Raw genomic sequence first — 27,923 nt, 5'->3', positions numbered from 1 at the left:
CGGTATATATTTTTGTTGCCCAAATCAAACATCTTACAGATAGATTCAAGCTTGATAATGTGGGTATAAAATATGAAGAACACCAAAAATAATGAAGTCATTGCAAGAGGTCTAAAACCGTAATATGTAATGATTAATATGGTTTATGACCATTTTTGTCCGGAATATGCAACCAACTCTTGACCATCGTTGTCATCACTTATTCTCGATTGCTTTTGCCTAGTGGGCCGGGTGGAAGTTGAAGGGTCAGACAAACGTGAAAACAGGAGACACGTGTGAATTGAGAAATCGTAAGTTGAATGGATTGTTGTATCTTAAATGTGTATAATTGTTCATAAACGCCGATGAGGCAGGTTAACGTTTGTTTGTTTGTATTGCTCACAAACGAAAAGCGGACTTTAGTATTAGCCGAATTGGTTGTTAGCTAGTTGTGCTACATGGCTAGCCATCACTTAATTCAATACATTTTCTTAACTCGGTGGTCAAACGGTCGCAACTAGAATGACAGGAACTTTAATACTTCGAGAATGCAGTATTGTTCATCCAGCTTATGTTTCGGACTTTTGAAATCTAATTTACTATACATGGATATACACTATACCAGTCAAAGGTTTGGACACAGCTGCTACCTAGAAAGTGTGTCCAAACCTTTGACCTTTAGTGAATTTACAGTACATCTAATTTTCACGCAAAAGTAAATACATTGTCTGTGTGATGAAGTTCTTTAGTAATGACCTCAACCTTGGGGGCCCAGTGATGATCGTATATAATTACATGCATACTGTTACTGAAAAAACAAGTAAAAACCTATCAAAGTAAGAAGGACTATACATTAGATGCTATTTTTCAAGCTAACTGATGGCACTTTCCAATTAAATAAATACTGTAGACCTAAAATCACCAACCTTCTGAATTATGTATTGCAGCGGTTGTCAAAGTTTTTGCACCAAGTACCACCTCTATTAATACTCAGCTCTCCAAGTACAGTACCACCATCATGACCAACATTAGAATGCAATAGTGTTGGCGCAGTAGGCCCAAGTGTTCTACAAAAACAAGGTAGAGGCCAGGCTCACCCTCCCTTGATTCGCCGGCACAGTAACTCCGTACACCAATTGACTAACATGCATGTGATATAGTGTTCATTCACAAAAAAGTACGACAGAAACTATAGACTTTAATTACTTGTGCTAAGATCTCTAATAACAACACAGGTTATACTAACATATCAACTCAAGAATCCCACCACGCCACTCGCCAGTAACACTGCCTTGCTCATTTTCCCACACCCTGTCTTGTCCTTCTCTGTCATCATTTATCTGGTTCTCTTGGTTAGTTATTGCATGTCTTATCCGGGTGCCCCCCCCCCCCCCCCCCCAATCTACAAATAACTGCTGTAATGTTACTTCTGTTCAAATATCCAGACTGTCTCACTATTATTCTGCTGTGGTTTTCACCCCTAGTCCTCCAGTCCACTCTGTCCCTCCCTAAAACCCTTTTCTGTCCATATGCATTTTCAATAAACATCAGAATAATTGAAAATGTTAAAATATACAGAGGGAGTATTTCAAACTCCCCTGTTGCACAGCAAAACCGTTCCAGCACAAAGGCATACAGATCCACCATTCTGTATGGCCATGGAGCTGAACAGGACGGAATAAAAAAAAACAACTAAAAAACGAGGTAGAGGCTTTATTGCGAAAAAGTATATTAAATATAGTATACTTTTGTTTATTGTATATAAACTGTATGGAGTGCTTGTTGAGTAACCTTAATGATTTTCTTCATATTCGAAAGGTCCTGAGCCCTTTGTGGTGATGGTCCCCTCCCTGAGTCGTCACTGTATCGTGGTGGAGGGGTTTGTGTGTCTCAATGGTCAAAGGAGCTAAGTTGTCTGGGGCTTTATGCCCCTGGCAGGGTCTCCCGTGGTAAACACAGTTCATGGGTAAGGGACCAGACAAAGCATAGCTCTAAACCCACGTTCTGAAGAGTAACAATTTTGGATCACAGTTTCCCTTGCGTCCATCGGGCCCCCCTCTGGAGCCAGGCCCGGAGGCCTGGTGGCTTGGCCTGCTCCTATGGGGTGTGGCTGGCCACAGCCCAAAGAGGCAGCATGGGTCCCCCTTCCCATGGGCTCACCACCTGTGGGAGGGGCCAAGGTGGTCGGGTGTGCAGAGAAATGGGCGGCGCCCAACGGCGGGGACCTTGGCGGTCCGATCCCCGGCTACAGAAGCTGGCTCTAGATGTGGAATGTCACTTCCTTTGGCAGGCAAGGAGCCTGAGCTGGTGTGCGAGGTCGAAAAGTTCTGACTAGATAGAGATGGGCTCACGTCGACACGCAGTTTGGGCTATGGTACCAGTCTTCTTGATAGGGGCTGGACTCTTTTTCACTATGGAGTTGCCCCCCGGTGAGAGGTGCCGAGCAGCTGTGGGCATACTTCTTGCCACTCAACTCATTGCTTCTACCTTGGAGTTCTCCCCGGTGGACGAGAGGGAAGCCTCCTTCCACCTTTGGGTGAGGGGACTGCTGTTTGTGCCTATGCACCAAACAGCAATTCAGCGTTAATGGGCCTTATGCGGTGGGTCACGTGACCAAATTGCAAAACAGGTTGACGGATTTGCTGTGTGCAGCAATAACTATGATAATTATAGGCAGATGACATGATGGATTGAACCCAAACTTGCTGAAATATTGTTTTCTTTATCGCTGGCATTTTTGGAAAAAAGTTGAATACATTTCTATCATTCATTTATACATATATGATACGGTATACTGTATGTAAACATGAATGAAGGCTAAACATTGGATATGATAATATTTGGTAGTTCTTGAAGACATCTTGCGCAAAACCAAAGACATTGTACACATTGTTTATTATTTCTACAGGTGCTTAGTACTGTTCTGCTGCCATCCGGCTCCGCCAGTTACTTGAATGCAGAAGTGGGTTGCACATAACCCTTATTCAGTGATTCTTTGCATACCACAAGGGGCAAATTACTGATATATTGCATTTTGGTAACAAAATAAAACGTATACAGTCTTGCATTACCGGTTGCTCAAACATCACTTAGTTAAAATGGTAAATGGACTGCACTTATATAGCGCTTTATCTACACTATCACAGTGCCCAAAGCGCTTTACAAAGCCTCACATTCACCCATTCACACACACACTATTCATACACCAATGGGCGACTGCTGCCATGCAAGTTTAAAGGTGTAATATGCCAAATTTGCTTACCTGCTGCTCTAATGCTTTCCATTCTCCTAATGTAGGTTTCAGAAGCAGCAACAATGGCTGCCATCTACTCTGGCATCAATCTGAAGCTAAAGAGTCCTCAAACTCCATGGGAGGACAAATTAAAGCTAGCGCGTTTTGCCTGGATCTCCTCTCAGTGCTTACTGCCCAACAAGGAACAAGTAGGATAATTTTTTTAGGATTAGGTTTTCTAGCATTTGATAAAGTCTTCCTTCAACGACCCAAATCCAACTCCTTTAACAGATTTTATGTGCAGTTTCATTTATTCATCATGCCGTACTTGACTTTGTGTTGTAATAGGTCCTGCTGGATTGGTGCACATATGCTCTGACAGGCTGGTATAATAAAAAGGTCGAGTTCACACAAACAGTGTTGGAGGGCTTGTGGAGTTGCCTGGATGCCTTTCTTCACAGTCGGAAGCTCCACACTGCTCTCAAGCAGGGCAAGACGGTCAGCGTGAGGCTCAATATGGCACAGGTGTGTGATTGTAAATTCGATTCTGCCATATTAGACTATTTCTTAGTTTGCCACACAATTACTCTCAAGTTGATGTACAGTTGTGGTTAAAAGCTTTGTTTGTGACCCCCCATATTTTTACGTTTCAATTAAAAACTGTAAGTGTAAGTTTTTTGACACTGTAGAAAAATAAATGAAAAAACATAATTTTTTACATTCCTGGCCCTTATACTGCACTTCGCTCAGGCATAGCACCCTTTTGGGGAAAGATCATAACAATATAAAATTAATATGTTTGCGTACATCAAAACTGAAGCAGCAAAGATAGTGAAACACATATACGTCACAGCCTGAGCAAATGTGTTGGCAGTTTTCTAAATGGGTAAGTTTGAATAAAGAATCGCGGAAACCAGTGCAGTTTTCTGCTGTCAGGTTGCCTGACTTAATGCACTGTGAACCGAAAGGGGACCTTTCCCCTATTGTTTCTAAAAATTGGAAGCATTGCATTGTCCAAAAAGGTCATTTCACTTCAGCAGAATATCGAGAAGTCAATTCTTAACTCCTAATTGATTGATTTAGAGGTTTGTCGCAATACTGTTGTCCCCAGAGTGCAATTTCTCCACATTTGAGTCAATGCATGCTTTACATAATAAAAACCTCCCAACACACTGCTAAATATGTCACAAAATGTACAACACTGGTCAAATGTTTTTGAATGCCCAATTTTCCATTTATCTTAAAGTCAAGCAGATTATGAATAGCTTGAAATGGTAAAAAACTGATGTAAGTGGTAAACTATAAGAGGTTAAAAAATAAACAGTTAAGGTTATCCAAAACTTAAAAATAAAATACTGGATACAAAAAGGCACAGAACTAGACAAAAGCATAAAAAAGGAACCTACATGAAAAAGAATTTATGGGAACTTCTGCAACAGATTTAGAAAGAACTTTATCATGAATAGTATTTCATTTCCATTGCAGAAAGAATGCCGCGTGTGCGTTTGCGCGCGCGTGTGTGTGTGTGTGTGTGTATATATATATATATATATATATATATATAAAACCCCAATTCCAATGAAGTTGGGACGTTGTGTTAAACATAAATAAAAACAGAATACAATGATTTGCAAATCATGTTCAACCTATATTTAATTGAATACACTACAAAGACAAGATATTTAATGTTCAAACTGATTAACTTTACTGTTTTTAGCAAATAATAATTAACTTAGAATTTTATGGCTGCAACACGTTCCAGAAAAGCTGGGACAGGGTCATGCTTACCACTGTGTTACAGCACATTTTCTTTTCACAACATTCAATAAACGTTTGGGAACTGAGGACACTAAATGTTGAAGCTTTGTAGGTGGAATTCTTTCCCATTCTCGCTTCATGTACAGCTTCAGCTGTTTAACAGTTCGAGGTCTCCGTTGTCGTATTTTACGCTTCATAATGCGCCACACATTTTCAATGGGAGACAGGTCTTGACTGCAGGCAGGCCAGTCTAGTACCCGCACTCTTTTACTACGAAGCCACGCTGTTGTAACACGTGCAGAATGTGGTTCGGCATTGTCTTGCTGAAATAAGCAGGGGTGTCCATGAAAAAGACGTTGCTTGGATGGCAGCATATCTTTCTCCAAAACCTGTATGTACTTTTCAGCATTAATGGTGCCTTCACAGATGTGTAAGTTACCCATGCCATTGGCACTAACACAGCCCATACCATCACAGATGCTGGCTTTTGAACTTTGCGTCCATAACAGTCCGAATGGTTCTTTTCCTCTTTGACCCAGAGGACACGACGTCCCCAATTTCCAAAAACAATTTGAAATGTGGACTCGTCGGAGCACACAACACTTTTCGACTTTGCATTATTCATTCTTAGATGAGCTCAGGCCCAGAGAAGCCGGTGGCGTTTCTGGGTGTTGTTGATAAATGGTCTATAACTGTCTAAAGATAATAAGAACTAACTATAGCAATAATAGGCGGCACGGTGGACGACTGGTTAGAGCGTCAGCCTCACAGTTCTGAGGACCCGGGTTCAATCCCCGGCCCCGCCTGTGTGGAGTTTGCATGTTCTCCCCGTGCCTGCGTGGGTTTTCTCCGGGCACTCCGGTTTCCTCCCACATCCCAAAAACATGCATTAATTGGAGACTCTAAATTGCCCGTAGGCATGACTGTGAGTGCGAATGGTTGTTTGTTTCTATGTGCCCTGTGATTGGCTGGCAACCAGTTCAGGGTGTACCCCGCCTCCTGCCCGATGACAGCTGGGACAGGCTCCAGCACGCCCGCGACCCTATTGAGGAGAAGCGGCTCAGAAAATGGATGGATGGATATAGCAATAATAGTGTGGTACAATTTTACCTAATAAATAATCATTAAGATCCACACCATTATGTTGTCACTTTTCATATTTCCTTATAGTATAACAATAAGTGACACATAAAGCCGTAGAAAGAGAAACTATGAATTTTGGTTTCCTCCCACATCCCAAAAGCATGCATTAATTGGAGACTCTAAATTGCCCGTAGGCATGACTGCGAGTGCGAATGGTTGTTTGTTTCGATGTGCCCTGCGATTGGCTGGCAACCAGTTCAGGGTGTACCCCGCCTCCTGCCCGATGACAGCTGGGATTGGCTCCAGCTGGGATTGGCTCCAGCGCGCCCGCGACCCTAGTGAGGAGAAGCGGCTCAGAAAATGGATGGATGGATGGATGGGAGGAAACCGGAGTACCCGGAGAAAACCCACGCAGGCACGGGGAGAACATGCAAACTCCACACATGCGGGGACGGGGATTGAACCCCGCACCTCAGAACTGTGAGGCTGACGCTCTAACCAGTCGGCCACCGTGCCGCCGAGTTGCAAGTCTTATAACGTATTGTCGAGTGTGAAGTCATCAAATTCAAGATTTGAGTCCAAGTCATGTGACTCGAGTCCACACCTCTTGTTTTTACCATTACAAGTTATTCATAAGCTGCTTGACTTTAAAACTGAGAAAAAAAACTAGTTTTATTCATTCATTTGTACAGAAAAGTAAGCAAGGAATAGTATGTATGTCTACAAACGGACATAAGTTCATCCTATGAGGTCGGTGGGTCTGGGTCATGAAAAAATGAACACGAAGCAAAAATCTCTGGTGCGCCCCTGTCTACAGTGTACTTTAAGAGGTACAAATGACATACGTGTTTTTTTTTTTTTTTGTTTTTTTTTTTTGCTTCTAGCTGCTACTCGACCTCCTTGAGGAGTATGCTGGCACCCCCACCAGGCTGTCAGTGGGTGTGTCCACCTTGCTGAGTGTGTGTCAGGGAATACTCTCATCCTCTACGCTCTCATCTGTGTTCACCACCAAGTATGAAGTCATGGTCAGTCTCTCAGTTAAGGTCTGCTCCTTCGCCTGCCGTCAACTGCAGCAAGCTATGCCCTCGGGATCCCATCATTCTGGACTCATTACAGACACTGTGAGTGAGTGTCTTCACACAATTGAACTGGACTCTCAAACTGAAGTGATCCTTAACCAAGAGTTCGAGGAGAGACCAAAGGAAAACAGCATCACAGCTCATTTGTTTGAGTTGTTGCTTCAGGTTTTAACATCGTATTTATCAGTTCAGCGGCAACAAGCCAATCCAAACAGAGTCTTCACTTTGGTAACCAACCAGCTCATCCAGCCATTATTGCTCCTCAGACACATGCTGACATCTGCTGAATATGTTCCTTCCTACACACATCTGCGTCTCCGCCAGCAGCTTTGCAGAGATGTCCGGGTTAGGATAGACTCCATTCTTCAGTTATCACTGTTCTCTGCTGAGCACCTGGCATCCTACAAGGACGAGCTTCTACCTTCCAAAGAGGATTCCGGGAAACGTGGCCCTGGTGGGACAAAAGGCCCCCTCCGGCCAGCCAATGCTGTACTTTGCAAATTAGGTTCTTGTCAACCGCCGCTCATGTACTCAGTAAAGTCAAACACTGTGCCATTGCTTTTTAAGTTCTTTCTACAAAGCTACAGGAAATGTAGAGCAGAAAATGAAGAGGAGCAGAGGATGTTGTGTTTTAAATTCCTCACAAAGTTGGTGCCTGCTTTGGATTTGTCCCCATCCAACGTCCCTTGTACACCAGAAAGCTGGACTCTAGCTCTGCTAGCTGCAGAATCGCTCCTTAGCCAGGCTCTGTCTGCAGATATTTATAACGTGGCAGCAGACAGGATAAGGCATGCAGAGGTGCAGCTCAAGTTTTACAAAAGCCTTGCACAAATCCTCTTCAATCAGGCCCAGCCTAGGTAAATCACTGATTTTCAACTCCTATTTAGTGATAAGGATCGAAGATATGTGTGAAGATATGTGGTGATGAGGTGCTTTAACACAGAATATGTATTCTCTGTATTTTAGCATCCCTGCATGGTATCGCTGTTTGAAGGTGCTACTGGGTCTCAACCACATGCTTCTTGAACCAGACTTGGACGAGCTGTTATCTTCAGCCTGGGTTAATGCCGACTGTATGGAAGCACGAGTCCAACGGGCCAGACAGGTCTTGAACTAGTCTTTTTTTATCATTACGACAGGAATTTAGTACATAACCATTTCCACCAAGCGGTACAAAACAATTCAGTTCGCTACGGTGTGGAGCAGGAAAACCCTCATCAGTCCTGTATTTCTACTGTGGGGTATGTAGCTATGTATCAGCTATGTAAATAGTTTGATATCATAGCAAAAGGGCAAGACAGTGTGTAAGTCACCATATAACAAAGAAACCGGATATCTTTCCAAAGCACCCAGCTAAGCCACTTGATATTGATATGAGTACTAAACTAATGTAATAGTTATTTTTTCTTCAGACAACTTTAACCCAGGGGCGATAACCATTTCAAACTAATTAGCAGAGCATCCGTTAAGCTAGTGATTTCCAGTGTCCCGTGGGAAGTTATCCAATTTCACTTTACTGGTCTGAAAATTATTTAAGATCTCCATGTCTGCAAGTAAATTTGTGAGTAAAGTGAGATAAGATCATCTTCATATTAGTATACATACAGTGTGTGTGTGTGTGTGTGTGTGTGTGTGTATATATATATATATAACATCACACAAAAAACACTGGTGATTGGAGAATATGTATTTGAAATCATGGCTAAAGAATAATGAATTAAGAAAATGCCTACCTGATCAACACTAGTCATACATGATAAAACTTGTCTTGAATGCTAATCACCCACCAAAATGTCATGTCAATTGCAAAAAATGTTTTTAACATTTGTGTATGAACTGTATTTTATACTACAACAAATTTACATAAATAAAAACAATAACTGTACAAGAAATTCACATTTTAAATAACAAAAGTAGTATTAGGATTTCCCTATAGTGCATACAGCATAAAAACGGTTTTATATATGAAAAAACGGTGCAATTGGTTTTTGTTTCAAATTTTTTTCTGAACAATGCAACAGGCACCGCACCGTTGGAAACATGTTCATAAGGACCTTAGCCACTGGCCACACGCTGTAAAAAATTGGGTTGGCTCAAAGTTAAAAAAGAAAACATAACTATTTCCACTGATATTTTGAATGTATTTGAATTCAGCTAGTGTTGAGTACATGCCACTTAGACTTATCTAGCTGAGATAAAGTTGCAAACATCTGAGTGCAGTGTAAATTGTTACTTTGTTTTAAGTTGAGCCAACGCTTCATATTTTCAGCGTGTGTAGTGAGACTCACTCATGACGCGATGCGGTGACGGTGTGTCCAACTTCAACTATGAGTCGGAATTTGTGAAGCTTGCGACACATAAGGCCAGAGTTGTGTGCTCCCAGTGCTTCTCAGCCTTACAAACGAACAACAAAACATGTAACTATACAGGTAGTGTTTTACCCTGAGAAGCAGATAGCATAGGTTACAACTCAGGGTTGTAAGATTCGTCCCCCTTGCCGAGTTGAAGATCAGACTTCAGGTAGGGGGGTGATTATAAAAGTGGGGTGGATGGCTAGATGTCATGTCATTATGAATCTGAGTGGATATCAGTATTATCTGCGGCCTTTTCAGCGGCACCTCCTCGCCTGATGATGCTGGAAGAGGCTCGCTCTCGCCATGGCGAGGGGGCTGGACGCGCACGTGCACTCGCCCGTTGGGGGTTCTTAATAAAGCGAAAGCGTTTTTTTCAACCACCAAAAGACCAAAAAGAGGGCAACTTTCAAATATAGTGAGACTGAGTTAAGGAAGCATTAAAACATGCACTCGCGAAAGTGCGACCACATAAAATGTTTACTCACACACAGTTAAAAAAGGGTCGCATATGTGACTATTTTGTTCGCAGTCTCGAGCCCTGTGTTATAACAGGCTGCCGCCTCACAGGCGCCTCTTTGAAACTTGAAGAATTTAAATGTTTGCCTGTCTAAAGCAAGACTTTTTTTCATTCCCCAACAGCTGATGTTGTGCAGTCTATTCCAGACGTACACCAAGCTCCGTCAGCTGCCTCGCTTCTTCTCTGAACTCCTCTCGGTGATCTGTCAGCCATCTCCTAAAAAAGTTCAACACCCTCTGCTCTGCGACTGTGTCTCCGCCTCGCTCAGAACCAGTGTTCTGGACACACCTCCCTCGCAGGGCCTAGAGATTTGCTCCGTAATGCTGGAGAACATGCGAAAATATATTTTACCTGGCCTGGTAAAGGAAGACGGAGAGGCAGAGAAGATGGAGCTCGATGGAGTGAATGGTGAAGAAAAGGGGGATCAGGTGCAAGAAGACAGCTCAATGAAGCTTTTCTCTCTCAGCCAACTCCTTCACGTTGTTTTATTCAGTCTGAAGACTCTAGACAATGCTTCTCCTCTTCCCTTAGTCCGACAAGGTCAAAGCGTGATGGAAGAGCTACAGAAGGTTCTCAACGACCTGCTGCAACTTTTGCCCACAGAAAGCAAGAAAATGAAAGCAGTTATGAGTTCAGGTCACAGAGCAAAGAAGAAAACTAAAAGGAATGTAGACTTGGAAGACTCTCAAACAGTATCTACATCTCTGTGGGAGCAGAAAACTCGAGAGGCAGTTCTTCTGCTCAGATACACTTGGATAGAAGTAGACACACTCTTCCACATCTACTGTAGCAAATACACACCTTTTGACTCCAATGCTGCAGCCTTAACCAGTATAGAGAATCTCCTAAATTTTGAGATAAACTCTGTACGTTTACATCCATGCAGTTCCATCAGCTTTGTGCATCTCAGGCTGCTCATTTTGCAACAGATTAAGAAAGTACTGTTGGACTCATCCCTGCTTGCAGAACCAAGTACCTTAGAGACCATAAACAGGGCAGTCGGGTTTATTTCAGCTAGCGATGAGCTCCGGGTTTGTTCAGAAGGAGATCAGGTTTGGAACGGGCAGGTGAATAGTGTGGACTCCAGCTCCCACCGTGTCGCACACTGGTATGTTGTCACATCTAATCTACCTTTGCTGGCCCCCTACCTGAGCAGGGAAGACGTGAACTGCATAGCAAATGTTCTGGTCACTTCGCTGCTGAGCAAGCAATCCAGCAGAGGCAAAGATCAACTCTCTGTCTCCTTTATATCCTCAGAGCTTTTCCACAGCTCTGTTCTGGTTGAGTTGCCGCTGCTGTTCTCTGCCACAGTCTGTTCACTCTCGCAGAGGGTTTTTGGGGTTCTAACAGCGGCGCATGCCCCTAATGTTTGTCTGACCCTTGAGAAGTATCAGGAAGCACAAAAGGGTGAGATGGAGCTTTTGTCCTTATTGGTGAAACAGACCATAGTAAAGGATATGATGGTGTCCTCGCAGTCTGGACAAGTGTTTGTACTTTTGAGTGACACCCAAACCAAAGAGCTGATCGACCTACTGCAAATTTTATCAAGCATAAACCCAGATGGTCTAAACTCTGAGGATCTTTCATCCATTTTTCTCCTCCTTACCTTCATGCTTACATCCACCGCTTGTTATTCTGAGGCTCCAGATTCGGCATGTTGTTGTGCAGGATTCCAAGTACAACTTTTCAGGATACTTGCTTGTCTTGTGGAGGGCAAAAACTTCCATGGTGTTCTGAAGATGATTCATGGCAGCACTCTGTTGGAGGCCGTAGTGTCTTCTCTCCTCTGGCATAGCAAGGAAGGACGATTTAGCTCCACCAGCAACTCTGATTGGTTGGATCTGATGAAAGCCATGCAAGACTTCATCGTATATTTGGTCCATTTAATTGTGGTCAGGAACAGCAGCGTGCGCCTCAATCTGGACCAGATTGCCTCATTTCTTACCAGTAAGGACACCACATCAAATCCTGAAGGCTCCATCATGACTGTTCATCTCCTACTGGCATCGTTGGCCGCCTCTTCCAAGGCGATTACCTCCAACCTGGGAAGAAATAAACAAATGGATCAAACTTTGATCCGGACCCTTGCAAGAACCACATCCTCACTGGGATCAGCTGTGGAGTCAGTTCTGAAGGTTCAGTATGTCAGCGAGCCCGGCGTGCAGCCTGTTTGCTCACTCAGCCCCGCCTATGTGGTCGACACCGTCACGATCATGCTGCGGTGTAAACTGTCCTCCATGACAGTGGGAGACAAGGAAAAAACCACCCTGCGCCATGAGACTCTCTATCAGGGTTTCTGCCATCAGATCCTGAAAGAGATTAACTCTGCTGCCAGACCCGTGGACTTCCTGGATTCCTCCCTGAATTTCCTGTCAGCGCGCTACATGGCAGTGACAAAAACGAAAGAAAAGGAGGAGGAAGAGGACGGAAAAGAGAACAAGAGCGTTAAAGAGGTGGATGAGTTGTATGCTCTGATCATTAAAAATGTACACAAACTTTTGACAGGTAAGTAATCTATTATAATTACTCTCTTATGGAGTTGTACCAATGAATTTATACAATATATGGACAAATGTAAGTACTAGGATGTGAAAATAAGGAATATTGGGAGCTATGTAGCTATAACAGCTTTCACTCCCCTGGGATGAAATTGCGAATTTTGATGAATGTGATTATTTTATATATATAATTATTTTACCCTTAGGCAAAGCATATTTATGCTATATATATATATATATATAGTGAAGATTAAATTTATTATTAGTTCAAGTGATATTGTTGGTATCAATATCTGAATTTGCACATTACTATTTTATGTTTTTTATTTAAAAAAAAAAAATACAGATGTTAGACATCATTTACTCAGTACTTGAGTATTTCTTTTGTCTGGGTACTTAATCTTACTCAAGTAGTTATTTGGAGGGCCGTTTTTTTTTTTATTTGAGTCATACTATTTTAAAGTAACAGTATTCTTATGGCTTTAATATGGCAGTGATTCCCCATGCTCTTCCACTAGATGGCAAGGTAGATGATTAACCTTTATCCGCGTGTTGCCATTCATAAAATTCATACAATAGAATAATGGCACACAGCACGCACACACTGAGTCACTAAATTTGTAAGAAAATTGAGATGAAATCATTATTATTCCATTCTATATGCTTTTTGTGACATTTTAGTTTGATAATGTGCCATGAGATTTTTCCTAATATAAAATCTGTGCCTTGGCTCAGTAATGGTTGGGAAATACTGATTTATGGAACTTGCTTTGGGACCAGAAAAGAGCCTTTCCCAAACTGCTCCCACAAAGTTAGGAGCATTGATTGAGCAAGATTCAAGGGGACCTATGGGATGTAGGCTGACATTGATATATTCAATTCATTGATTACAAGGTATTCTCAATACTTTTGCGTTTATATGTTTCATGTATGTTCCCATAGGAATTATACATAAACTTTTAAGTTGTTTTATGACTGTTGGTGACATTCTTGACTTACTGTAACCTATTGCTTCAAACACTGATTTACTTAAACACACTTGGAATTTTAAACTAAATGATTTGATTGTCTTACTGAATTTAGCATATTTCCTCTTATAGCTCCGTGGCTGTCTCCTTCTGACACATGTGAGCTGGAGCCAGCTTTGCAGAAGCTGCTGCGCCACCTACTGGAGAACAGCACTCCCTGCCAGTTTAGCATGTTGCTGACTATGATAAAAGATGGGTTAGACACTTGCAAGCTGAGCTCTGGAAACTACAAGGTTTGAGTTTCATCTCATGTTTTTGCACTGACAGAATGACTGACACTCACTGGTCACAAAATTAGGTACACTTGAACACTAATGAGAGTAGTGGCCAAGATAATGATGCGTAGTTTTGTTTACCACTGTCAGTTTTGTTTACTACTGTACATGTACGACAGTACATTTTTTATTTTGGTTGTCGTTTGCAGTGTTGTCAACCAGCATTGCATCATATTTTTTTCTTGAGCTTTTTCTAATATTTCTGCTCTTATTTTAGGCATCATTCAGTTGTGCAGTTGTGCTTTATATTGTCACAGTTGAGTATATAGTATCAGACAAAAGGCCTGTTGTCTCACTCTGCCGTCTATTTGCTCATCTCCAGGAAGTGTTGGCTGTCGTCATCATTGTCAAACTGCTGTCCTGCTGTCAGTTACCCGAACCTTGCTCGAAAGCTCTGTGGTTCCTTGCACCACAGATTCTGTCTGCTATGGTGGTGAGAAAAATGCATACCAAATACACATTCATTAATGGCTTGACTGTTTGGGGTAGTCCATAACATACATAACAGTTGTTATGTAGTGTTTGAAATTATTTTACTTGGATGCAGCGTGTCCAAGAGTATGCTTAGGTTTTTTTTGTTAATTATTTTGAATGCAGTTAGAGGGAGAAATCAGGGATGACTGAAAGTAATGTGCACAATCAGAGGTTTGAGAGGAGCAGAATACATTATCGAGCGAAACTCAAGTGTTCGGTATAGTATTGGAGTTCTTCATTCGTAATCATTCACTGACAGCTTGCCAAAAGAACATGTGACAGCCATTAGGAGTGACTCTGCAGCCACATGACAATCACACACTCAATCACCCAGGCACACACACACACATACACTCAGGTTGCAATGCTTGGCCTGTGTAATGAAACTTCAGGGTGTTTTCAATCAGTGGAGTGCTGTGAAAACGTATTGGCACCCTTCTTAAATTCTTATATTTTTGCATAGTTTCCCCACTTTAATGTTTAAGATCATCAAACAAATGTTAATATCAGGCAAATATAACCCAAGTGCACTTAAAAGGCTGTTTTTAACTGGTGATTTCATTTATTAAGGAAAAAAAAAATATTCAAAGTTACCTGGCCCTGTGTGAAAAAGTAATGGCCCCCCTAAACTTGGTAACTGGTTGGACCATCCTCAGCAGCAACAACTGAATTCAAGCATTTTCCATAACTGGCAATGAGTCTTTCACATCTCTGTGGAGATATTTTGCCCCAATCTTCATTGCAGAATTGTTTTAATTTAGCAAAAATTTTGAATTTTTGAGCATGAACGGCCTTTTTAAGGTCATGCCACTGCATTTCAATCGGATTCAAGTCTGGACATTGACTAGGGCACTCCAAAAGCTTTGTTTTTATTTTTTTAAGCCAAACAAAAGTTGACTTGCTGGTGTGTCTTGGATCGTTTACCTACTGCAGAACCCAAGTGCACTTCAGATTGAGGTCACAAACTGTTGGCTGAACATTCTCCTTCAGGATTTTCCCTTAAAGAGCAGCATTCATGGTTCCATCAATCACAGCATGTTTTCCTGGTCCTGAAGGAGCAAAGCAGCCCAAGACCATCACACTACTGCAAAAATGCTTGACTGTTGGTATGATGTTCTTTTTCTGAAATACTGTGCTACATTTACTCCAGATGTAACGAGACACTCACCTTCCAAAAAGCTCAATTTAAATCTCATCAGTCTATATCATGTTCTCCCAAAATTCTTGTGATTCATTCAGATGTCTTTTTGCAAAAGTAAGACGAGCCTTTATGTTTTTTTTTTATTGGTCAGTAGTGTTTTTTTGACTTGGAACTCTGCCATGGATGCCATTTTTCCCAGTCACTTCCTTATCGTTGTGTCATGAACACTGGCCATAACTGAGGCAAGGGAAGCCTGAAGTTCTTTAGAGGTTGTCCCGAGTTCCTTTGTGGCCTCCTGGATGAGTCATTGCTGTTCTCTTGAGTTAATCTTTGTAGGCCGGCAACTCATTGGGAAGGTTCACCACTGTTCCATTTTTTCTCCATGTGAGGATGATGGCTCTCCCTATGGTTCACTGGAATCCTAAAGCTTTAGAAATGGCTTTCTTAACCCTTTCCAGACTGATAAATGCCAATTACTTTATTTCTCGACTGTTCTGTAATTTCTTTGGATCGTGTCATTTTGTTGCAACTTTTTTAGATCTTTTGTCCGACTTGAGTTTGTCTATTTTTTTTTCCTTAAATGGAATCACCATAAGCACCATTTTAAGTTCACTTCGGATATATGTGTCTGATATTTACATTTGTTTGATAATATTAAACATTAAAGTGGGGAAACTATGCCAAAATATAAGAATTTGAGAAGGGGGCCGATACTTTTTCATGGCTCTGTATGTGTGAACGTACAATCACTCATAAGGCAAAAAATAAATAAGTCAATAAACAAAGCTAATGTCTGTCGACTCGAATCTCTACAAAATATTTTCAATATGCAACTTGTTTAACAGAATGTTTTGGGTCAATATGGAACTGTTTAAAGTAGTCTTAGCTTCTTTTTTTTGTTGAAAATTTTGTGATATAGGTTAAGGAAGAATGTTGGTGTTTGTCCAGGTAGCGAATCCAGTATTATTATTATTTTAATCATCAATACTTCACCAAGCATGAAAACCATCGTTTTTTTCATGCTTTTGTTGGCTGGTTAGGTAGCTGGATTTCATAAAAACACAACCGATTACCATTCGCCTCTATAGCTGTGATATCCATGACCTGAGAATTCTACTTTATTTTAGTGCAAGTCTAGATAACGGTGGATTTCATATTCGTGATTTTTTATGACTGTCCGCTTGCATTGGAGCCAAGTGGAAAAGTGACCCACAAGAGCCAGTAGATAGAGCTGTGGTAAAAAAGCTTACTTTTTACAGCTGGTACCCACGTTGTAATGCGTATTACTGCCACCTACAGAACTGAAGTGGAACAATATCACCTGACACGTCATGAAAAGTCAGAGGGATGTAGAATTGAAAAATGGTAGGCAGTAGTGGCAGTAGTATGCACTTTTATACAGTGGTACCTTAACTTAGAAGTTTGAGTTCCATGACCAAGTTCATAATGCAATTTAGTTGTACTCATAATCACTTTTCCCTATTGAAATGAAGTGAAATGCCAGCACTCTGTTCCAGCCCCACAAAAACACCACCATTTTTTAGTAATGTTTTTAATCAAGGAAAATAGCACTGCATTGTATAAAAACATAATAAATGAGAAATTAAAGAAACTGTTTATACAGTGGAATTACTGTACATACTGTAGTATTTGTCTGTTGGATGTGTGGCCTCGTGAGTGACGTCAGGAGCTGACGTCTCTTAGTCTGATTGTGAGCATCTCGACGTGAGTTGTGGCTACAGCAGCTCCTTGCGAGTGTTTTCATTTTGTATTTGTGTGTTTGACTGTACGTCCCCTTCCGTAAGCGGCTGAAAGTGTATCAGTAACTATGGCTCTCCTTGCCCACATGCAAGGACTTTACAATACCTTAATTCCTCCAATTTATTTTTCACTTCACTCAAGAGGTGCCGTGTCTGAAGCTTGTTCATAACACAAAGCAAAAAATAAAACAAGCGACAGCCCATAACATGAAAAACTTGTAAGTTGGGGCACTTGTAAGTCAGGGTACAACTGTGTTGGCGTATTTATGCCATACTACATAATTTTCCAACTTTGTTACAGTTTCTTGTAAGGTCATCCAGTCATGACGTGGGCTTGACTTTGACCTTCACCATTCCCACTGTGACAGCGATGACAACGCTGCTGCGCCAGGGTGAGGGTCTCATTGGCAACCCTCATCACGTAGTCTTGGTCCTCGGAGCGCTCCAGGCCGTGCCGCTTGACCACCTGACTGCACTTGTTTACCAGTCAGTGTTCTTGGCTATTCATGAGGCGCTTTTTGCCATCATCAAGTGTCATTCACAGGTAAGTATACTCAGTATTCAGGCATGTAAATGTACACACTAATAATAAAATGGTAATCATATAATATATAAATATTAACTAGTATATATATATAATGACATATATAATAACATAGTTAATAATTAAATGTTGCTCTTGTCAGTCCAAACCTTTAGTGTTGTGATTCCCAACCAGGGTGCCATGGGAAATTATCCAATTTCACTTAATTTGTCAGAAAATTATTCTTAATTACAAATATATATTTGTTCCTCCATCTACAATATGCCAGCGATATAGAGTGACAGGCAGAACAATTAAACACTCTTCCATTAGTTGGCAGAAGGTCCAAAAAAGCTCTGTATCCACCTGTTGCCTTTCATACAACAGAATAAATTATGGCTTCCTTCGTTTATATCAGCTTTGTGTTCAATTAAACAGGCCCAGATTTCACACTGTCAATTTGTGAGTAATTTTCGATGAGATAATTATTTCAATATTTATACTTTTTGTGATGTTTTTGTTCTGTGGTGTGCTGTAAGGTTTTTCTAATAAAAGGGTTCCTTGGCTCAATTAAAGTTCAAAAAGTACAAATTGCAGCCCTGTCTTCACAATTCTTAACCCCCAACCCTGTAATTAAATATTCTTTTGAGGCAGAAGTTGAAACACAAACAAATAGGCACAGGGAGATGATCTCACTGACCACAGTCGGTTTTTTTTTTTTTTTACACTTGTCTAAAGAAGACGCCTTCAGAAATTTGTCATTGCATTGAATGACGGGATCCCTTTTTATTGGCTCTTGAGGTAGATAACCTATGGAGCCCCATACATGACATGGGGTTAAAAAAAAAAAAAAAAAAAGTTCCCACATTAAGGATAATGTGTGCACAAAATGCTCATTTGTGGCCAGGGAATACTAATTTGTGGCCATGAAATATAAAGTGTGCATGAAATACTAATTTACTAATACTAATCCTCTTTAGAAACAGTAAAGTAGACTGTAGAGGCCAGGGATGAAGACAAAAGACAAGGATCGTTTGATTACATTTTATTTTAGGCTGGGGATGATCAGCTAAGAAATTCTGGAAGCCTGGAATTGTAGGCGATAGACAAGAACTGAATAAGAAAAGACATTTACCTTGAGGCAGTGTTTCCCAAACTTTATAGAGCGAAGGCACCCATTTTCCACGACAAAAAAATAAATAAATAAAATCTACTGGCCCACCTCCAAACAAAAATGTTACAAAATGTATTAACACTGAAGTAATTATGATCTCGTATGAATTTACTCATAAATTGACTTACTCCGTGTGAAATCTGGGGCTTTTGAATGAAAAGCTGATATACTTTCAGTAGGGCATGATTTATTCTGTTGAATCAGAATCATCTTTATTTGCCAAGTATGTCCAAAAAACAAGGAATTTGTCTCCGGTAGTTGGAGCCGCTCTAGTACGACAACAGACAGTCAATTGACAGAGAACACTTTGGAGACATAAAGACATTGATGAATGAATGGCAACATGAATACACAGATGTATTGTACATTCTGCCATCAATTGTGAGAGTATTTCATTGTTCTGCCTGTCACGATATGTCACTAGCATCGATAGATGAACAAAGACTTGCCATAAATTCAAATATTAGTCGAAAGTGACACAACTAAACACATAATGCAGTTTTTAAATGGTTTTTATTCAGGGAGAAAAAAAAAATCCAAACTTACATGGCACTGTGTGAAAAAGTGATTGCCATCGCGGGAAGGTCAGGCCACGCAGACATAATGAGATTCCAAGTACAGTGCCGTCAATCAGTGGAGTGCTGTGAAAAAGTATTGGCCCCCTTCTCAAATTCTTATATTTTTGCATAGTTTCCTCACTTTAATGTTTAAGATCATCAAAAAATTTCAATATCAGACAAATATAACCAAAGTGAACTTAAAATGCTGTTTTTAAAAGGTTATTTAATTTATTAAGGGAAAAAAATATATTCAAACTTACCTGGCCCTGTGTGAAAAAGTAATGGCCCCCTAAACCTAAGAACTGGTTAGGCCACCCATAGCAGCAACAACTGCAATCAAGCATTTGCGATAACTTGCAGTGAGTCCTCTTACACTGCTGTGGAGGAATTTTGGCCCACTCATCTTTGCAGAATTGTTGTAATTCAGTCACATTGGAGGGTGTTTCGGGCATGAACCGCCTTTTTAAGGTCGTGCCACAGCATCTCAATAGGATTCAGGTCAGGACTTTGACGAGGCCACTCCAAAGTCTTCATTTTATTTTTCTTCAGCCATTCAGAGGCGGACTTGCTGTTGTTTCTTGGCTCATTGTCATGCTGCAGAACCCAAGTTCGTTTCAGCTTGAGGTCATGAACAGATGGCTGGACATTCTCCTCCAGGATTTTTTGGTAGACAGCAGAATTCATGGTTCCATTTATCACAGCAAGTCTTCCAGGTCCTGAAGCAGCAAAACAGCCCCAGACCATCACACTTCCACCACCACATTTTACTGTTAGTATGGTGTTCTTTTTCTGAAATGCGGTGTTCCTTTTACGGCACATGTAACGGGAAACACACCTTCCAAAAAGTTACATTTTTGTCTCGTCAGACAACAGAGTATTTTCCCGAAAGTCTTGGCGATCATCAAGATGTATTCTGGCAAAATTTAGATGAGCCTTAATGTTCTTTTTGCTCAGCAATCTTTTTTGTCTTGGAACTCTGTCCTGCAGGCAATTTTTACCCAGTTTATTTCTTATGGTGGAGTCATGAACACTAACCTTAACTGAGGCAAGTGAGGCCTGCAGTGGTTTGGATGTTGTTGTGGGGTCTTTTATGACCTCCTGGATGAGTCGTCGCTGCGCTCTTGGGGTTATTTTGGTCGGCCGGCCAGTCCTGGGAAGGTTCACCACTCTTCTATGTTTTCGCCATTTGTGCATAATGGCTCTCACTGTGGTTTGCTGGAGTCCCAAAGCTTTAGAAATGGCTTTCTAACCTTTTACACACTGATAGATCTCCATTACTTTTTTTAGTTGGTCCTGAATATCTTTAGCTCTCGTCGTGATGTCTAGCTTTTGAGGATCTTTTGGTCTACTTCACTTTGTAAGGCAGGTCCTATTTAAATGATTTCTTGATTGAGAACAGGTGTGGCAGTATCAGGCCTGGCTGTGGCTCGAGGAATTGAATTGAGCTATGTTTTAACGGGGGGAGGCCAATCACTTTTTTTACATAGCGCCATGTAGATTTTGATTTTTTCTTCTTCTTTAATAATAAAACATTTTAAAAACTGCGTTTGTGTTTACTTGTGTTGTCTTTGACTAATATTTAAATTTGCTTGATGATATGAATCATTTAAGTGTGGCAAACAGGGGGAAAAAAATTAGGGAAATTGGCCAATTTCCCACGGCACCCTCGGTAATCGGTATTAAACCCACAAATTAGTATTTCGTGCACACAGTAGACCTATTTTGTGGCCACAAATTTGTATTTTGCACACACAATTATACCCGTTTTGTGTCTGCAATTTAGTATTTTGTGCCAAGAAATTAGCATTGTGTGTTCACGTATCTTTATTGTGGCCGAGCAGGGTTACTACACAAAATGGATGGATGAATGTATGTCTGGGCCTCTGCAGCAAACAGTGCAGCTGCAGTGAATTAATGCAGGCAAAAACCTGCTAATTGACATCAGATGTTTTTAAAGTGAATGACTGCAGCGCAGGAGACTATCAGAGAGGGTGGTTGTGGGGGAGGGATTAAACTGTGGCGATGCAGAAAAGGAAGAAAAGATTTGGTGACGCAGAAATGAATCCAAAGTGAGGGTGGAAGCAAGAAGAGCAAGATGTGACTGGAGTGCACAGAGGAGGTTGAGTGGAACAGGAGAGTGAGCTGAAGTGAGGTGTGATAGGTCAGCTTGGGGGAGAGGGGTGTGGAGATTTTGGAGTGCTGGCATTTACTGATGGAAACCATTTGAGTTGGTGACATCACCTGTACCCCCCCCAAAGCCGCTCTCCTCATCTTGTCAGTCCATTTTAGCTTGAAGTGAAGGTACACTAATGTTGCTATTAATTCTATTGGCATGTCTAGCCCCAAATACAGTGCTGTAGTTACTATTCAGTAACTTGCTCAAGGGTGCTACAACAGTCCTTGGAACGAAATTGGCAACTGTAAACATGTCTTGGTCTCCATAATAAGTCTTCAACCTACAACCAAGCCAATTCCTTAGAGACTCAGTTAAAACTGCCAGTAGAAACGTGGATCCAGTTTTCTATGATTGTAGGCAATGTCAGTGAAGCAGCTAATTATATCACATTATACGTAAAGCAGAGGTTCCCAACCTTATTACACTCCTTTTAATGTGGTTTTGCACCTCTAAAAAGTCATATGAAGATCTAAAAGTTAAATATATACTACATTTGAACATTTTTCTATCACTAAACATCCTTGCTTTTAAGTGTCCTTAGTCTTCGTGTCTGACAATTTCAGAAGTACATTTTGTCCTTTCCTTGTGTGCATTCAGGTGATGCTGAACGCCACGCCATCATTCTTGAATGTCTTTTACCGTCTAGTGGCTTCCATCATGCAGGAAGGTCGGCAGAGAGGAGTCAATGACGCAGGTACATTCTTCATATTTCCATTGAATGAAACTGAGCTCAAAATCAGACTTTCACCTCAGCATGAATTTTATTTTAATTTACTTAAGAGAATTGGATATGTGAGGGCTTATTGACTCTCCTCTGTAATATTTAATAGGCTTTGTCCTGCGATGCATGTATGTACGTTTAGTTTTTAAATTTCAACCACAGGTAAAAAAAAGAAAAATCCCAGTCGACACCAATGTCTGTCTATTTACAGGTTTCCAAGCTCATGACAAAACCTAAGAAGGCATTACAACCCCCACTGCTATTATAAAGTTATGTCTGGAAAATAACAAGAATGGCAAAAGGGGATCATGTCGTTGTGCATCTTATCATCTTAATGTCGCAGTGCAGTGGTTCTCAAATCTTTTACTACACCTAAAAAAATATTTGTGCTCTTTAAAATCGAAACAGAGGTTTTATTCCTGAAAAGTATATTATATATTATTGTAAGCCACTGAAACATTATGCACAGTTTAAACAATGTGCTTAAATATAGGCAAATTAAAAAAGTACTTCAATAATGATTAAATTAGAATTTACTGCACATAAAACTTAAAAATAAATGATTAAAAACTGAGAACTTTATTTTTTTTTTGCATACCACTAGAGGGAATCTACGTACCACTAGTGTGTACCTGTACCACACTTTGAGAATCACTGTCTATTAGTGTGAAAGCCCTGACTTTTGTGGCAATATCCTGCTTCACTGGGTACTGCCCAAGGGGCAAAGGCAGATAAATTCAGCATTTTCCGTTGAGACTGAAGTGGAAATTTTGAGGGGTCTTTGTGTAAAAGAGACTTTTGTTGTCATTAAAAATAGTTAAAAAAAAAAAAAAAAAAGCAAACACTAAAAGCTTTTTGAAAATTTGACTAGTCTTTACTGAATTGTCTTCCAAAGTGTCAGTTTTCAGAGACCTAAAACCCATTTTACATGTGGTTGAAACGCCAATGCAGAAGAAAAATGTTTTTAAAAAATAGAACTATTAAATGTCTCACGCGAATCTTTTAGCTAACAGCAGCACACAATGATATACAACAGAAATTAAACATTGACAGCTTATGCATTTTTTTAAAAGACCTAAATTTATAACAACATGCTGAGAAACTAAACATCTCAGAGGAACGTCTGGCTAACCAAGTGTATTTTATTATGATATAGTTTTTTCCACAAACCCCTCATTTGCTGCTCTAATTAGCCTTATTTCATCATGACTTTGATTTATGACTTTGCTTTGGAGACATTTTACCTTGTTTTATAGCAGCGACATTCTGACGGTGTATTTGTAGCTAACGCATTGACTCGCAGGTTAATGAATCAATGTCAATGTGTGTTGGCAGGTGGAGAAAGTGAAGTGTATCTGCAGTGCTCCCGACTGGTAGAAAGGATGTACTCTCACATTGCTGCCATCTCTGAGAACTTCACCACACTGTCTGCCTTCATGGTGGCACAATACGTCACAGAGCTGCAAAAGGTACACGCACACATACACACACTTGAGTGATTTCTGTAATTAATTTTTCCAATATTAGCATTGGAAAATAGCTTTAACAGGTGACAGACATTACAAACAGTCATACATAGCCACCAATCCAAAACCATCTGTCAACTGTTTTTATATATACACACACATACACACAAATGAGGCAGCTGTATCTCAATGATCCAGTGATGTAGCCCTGTTTGGCTCACATTAACTTTCAGCAGTGCTGTAAGATTCCGACGCCAAGAAGAAGAGTCGAGGAAATTTTTCCGTCAGCGCAGTTTTAAATGTTCCGAAATCGAACGGGCTCGGGATTACTCAAGCTCCATGTGCTGGAATTAAGCTTTTGGCTAGATGTTAGTTCAAGGCGGTGAGTCATGTCTGGTTTGTGAACACGGCTCCGCTCCGCTACCAGACTGTATTTAATGCGACGCCTACTTGACTCAGCGTTTTGCAGTAGAATTAACACATTGAGAAGGGGACATAGGAACAGACGGCCAAATGAATGGACAGGCTGACGGAAAAGGTAGGAAGAGAGTTCCGTTTAAGTCATCAAACACTGTGATGTGTGCTGTAAATATGGCTTTTTAAACAGCGAGAAATTCATACGAGTCCAATGTAATTTAGCCTCGTCTCCATCCTGATTATCAGAGACAGACAAACTTTCCAAGAATATTTGAGCAAAATGGCTAAGCAGATATTGTTTTTTATAAGGAGAGCATTATTTGAATTAAAAACATATGGCTTCACTCAAAGATGCAATTCGACCCAGTAGTCAAAAACCTAAAATCTTATATCCAGGCAGAGCCCACAGGGTGAGCAAAAGAGAGGAAATCGAACCATACTAAACAATTAAATTAATTAAATCAGTGGTCTTCAAACGTTTTACACCAAGTACCACCTAAAGAAATACCGGTACTTACATCTCCAAGTACCACCATCATGAGTGTTCACCACCGGTGTTCACCAAAAACGAGGTCGAAATATAAGAAGAAAATAAAAAAAGTCAACAAATGTATTGCATAAAGACGTTACATAAACAGTTTACCTAAATAAACATGCTGAAAGATCAGAATGCAAATGTAGTGTCCCTAAAAGTAAATTACAACTGAATTGTACTGAACAAATGTACTTTACAGGATTAAAAAAAAAAAAAAAGTGTCACTTTTTTATACTATGCATAGGTTGAACATTTAATTCAGGGATTATTTTGTGTACCATTAGAGGGAGCCCACGTGCCCCTAGTGGTACTCGTACCACAACTTGAAAACCACTGAACTAAACAATTGCTTTTGTCCCAGGTAGCGCAGCCAGAAAGTATTTACGTGCTTAACTTTTTCCTCATTGGTTATGTTACAGCCTTATTCCATTATGTATTTAAAAAGAAATTCTAAAAATTCTACATGCAACACCCCATAATGACAATGAGAAAAAAAGTTGAATGTAGCTCTCTTGTCTCTGATGTGTACAGACAATTCCTTTGACTTCACGCTTGGTTTGTGCTCTGACATGCACTGTCAACTGTGGGACCTTATGTAGACTAAGTCTTGATTGACTAAAGATTTTTTTTGTAGTCGACCATAATGTGATCAAAGTTTAGTTGAGGTTTATTAATTGATGTTGTAATTGATATTTTTTCAGCACAGTATGGTGGTCCCCAAACTTTTTTTGCGCCATGGACTGGTTTTATGTAAAGACATATTTTGACGCACCGGCATAGAAACAAATATAAACAAATGTTTAAAAGTACCTTACAGTGAATGTGGTTGTTCTAATTAATGGGAGCCCTGCGCATGTTTTTTTCTTCAACAAACCGACCGTACTCATCTTGTGTTCCATAGCCTAGCCTGTTTTAAGACAATAAAAGGTATGCAGGGTTTTATCGGATTTGAGTATATACTTGCTATCGGTCTTATTTTTGGTAAAATATTTGTAGCATACTACGTTGGTATCCCATCGTAAAGCGACAAGTGTTGTCATGTTGGTGTGTGTGTTGAGATATGAGTAAAGTTCTCGTTAACACACAGTTGTCGTCCGTGCATTATTAGACATATTTCGGCAATGAAGATTGCGCTTCACTACGTGCTGCTGCCCTCGTTCCTTACCACCAATCCTATGGTCCCACATGTATAAATGTTTTATGCCGAGCGGCGATTGAATAAGCCGAAGCTAGCGAGGCTAGCTGTGGTTCTCATCTCAACAATCTTATTTTTGTATTGTCTGACTCGCACTGATGTATAAAGACTGCCTTGTTAGCTGAACATTTCACTGCTCCACGGAACATTATTGTCCAGAGACGGCAGCAGACGGGTGAGTCCGAAGTCCTCTGTTAATTGGCCAATTAGAAGACAAGATCCCATAAACGTGATTAGTGATTGGTCGACTTCAAGCTTTAAACGTGGATGCGTAGTAGCGAAGGGCCCTAGTGGACTAATCGGTTCGACCCCTACCTTATGTACTTTTATAGTGAAATGGCTCCCCCTCAAGAACAAACTGGTCTTTAAACACTAGGAAACACATTTAATTGCAGCTTTTAAAGCACTGACGACAGTGTTTTGCTATTTAAAAGCATTTGATGTTCTGCTATCGACATCTGTCGTCATCACTCCCTTCCTGACGGTTACATTTTTTTCTTTCTTTTTGACATCAGGAGATGTGTTATGCTTGTTCATTTCTCCCTTCAACCACTGGCTTTTTGGGTCAAGGTTTTCTGTTGTGAAATTAATCAACTAGATGTGCATTACAGATGATAGGCATGTCCGCAGTGAGCAGGAACTGGCTGCCGTTTGCGTGGCCCTTTGACCATGTACACCTACACACAGATAATATGTGCCCCAGTTTATAACATCCTATCTTGATATATCAATTTTCTGATAATTTTAGTGTTGTAAAAATGCCGTTCAAGCACTGCACATAACTGAAGTGTTATTTTAGTACCGATGCTCATGCATTGCTAACACAACCTGAGCGATGTCCTGGCTGGTCAACCAAAATTATAGACGACTAAAGGAGGCAATCTGCGTTTGCCATGACAACAAAGGCTCTTTTCTCAGTACTTACAAACCAGTGTACCATCAAAATGGTAGTTATTTTAAGGTTAAGGATCATCCTATTTTAAGGCCTTTGTTCTTTTTCTCAATTACAACTCTTGTTCTTGTCTCTCCAGGTTACTCTGCGGCCAGACATCAAGCTGCACCTGACAGAGGGCATCTACCAGATACTGGACCTGTGTATGGAGCAGGATATTAAGTTCCTAACAGCGGGCTTGCAGACTGGAGTCCGTGAGGTGTTTAACGAGCTCTACAGTAACTACACCCACTACCACAAACCCCAGAGACAAGGAGAGGACAAATACACTGTTTGAAATTACACAACAGACTCCAATTTGGGTCCAGGTGACCCTAACATTATGTCATTTAGACTTATGTATTCCACAACAATTGAACAAACTGTCTGACAGGCAATGCCATCCAATAATGTAGGTTTGTTTTTTAATTTCCATGTTTTTACATATTGAAACAGATGTATAAAGACATAGATGAGTTATCGTTGCTGCTTTTTTGAACTTGTTGTGCTTTTCCTTGAGTGCAGTATTATTTACTGCAAATTGTCATTTTCAAACCTTTTCAATTAGATTTTGTGGAAAAAGTATTTTTATATATTTCAAGTAGAATTAAAAATAAAAAAAAACTACTTTGCTTATTTGCTAATGGAGTTGTTGCAGCTGAAATGAATCAATATGAGGACTACAATCTTAGTCAACTTGATGAATTGTGTCAGAACCATACTGCTCTTTTTGTAACAGCCCTCGTTCAAGGATGCATTGATTAAAGCTGAAGCTGGGGTATTTTGTGCTGTAGTAGCACATAAACCGTGAGTGCCAACACCCACGCTGCCAAGCTCATCAAGTTTTTGGATTCCCTGCACAGTTTTGAAAGTAAAAATATTGCAGATGCAGCATGTCTGTGAATAGCTCATATTCATTCTACATTAATGCTAAACCCATCAAAAGGATTCCATAGAGATGATCTGTATTACTGAATTGACCTATTAAAACTGATTTGTGTATGTGAGATTACTTTGTGTGTTTGTACTGAGAGGAAAGATAGCTAT

General features: G+C 40.5%; 1 protein-coding gene across 1 annotated transcript; it reads left to right on the top strand.

Moving 5' to 3' along the window:
- The first annotated feature begins 146 nt into the window (after window positions 1-146).
- On the top strand, window positions 147-27,878 carry urb2 (URB2 ribosome biogenesis homolog). The gene is made up of 12 exons (XM_061765916.1): window positions 147-290; window positions 3,277-3,420; window positions 3,560-3,736; window positions 6,937-7,988; window positions 8,098-8,236; window positions 10,125-12,507; window positions 13,601-13,761; window positions 14,126-14,236; window positions 17,480-17,722; window positions 22,209-22,305; window positions 23,668-23,801; window positions 26,977-27,878. Exons 2-12 carry the CDS (start codon window positions 3,295-3,297, stop codon window positions 27,172-27,174), a joined length of 4,821 nt encoding a protein of 1,606 aa, XP_061621900.1. The 5' UTR covers window positions 147-290; window positions 3,277-3,294; the 3' UTR covers window positions 27,175-27,878.
- The last annotated feature ends 45 nt before the right edge of the window (window positions 27,879-27,923 follow it).

This window comes from Phyllopteryx taeniolatus, chromosome 2, assembly GCF_024500385.1.
Source record: "Phyllopteryx taeniolatus isolate TA_2022b chromosome 2, UOR_Ptae_1.2, whole genome shotgun sequence".
Taxonomy (NCBI): domain Eukaryota; kingdom Metazoa; phylum Chordata; class Actinopteri; order Syngnathiformes; family Syngnathidae; genus Phyllopteryx; species Phyllopteryx taeniolatus.
The sequence above is the reverse complement of the archived record's forward strand: the minus strand, read 5'-3'. Positions and strand labels throughout refer to the sequence as shown.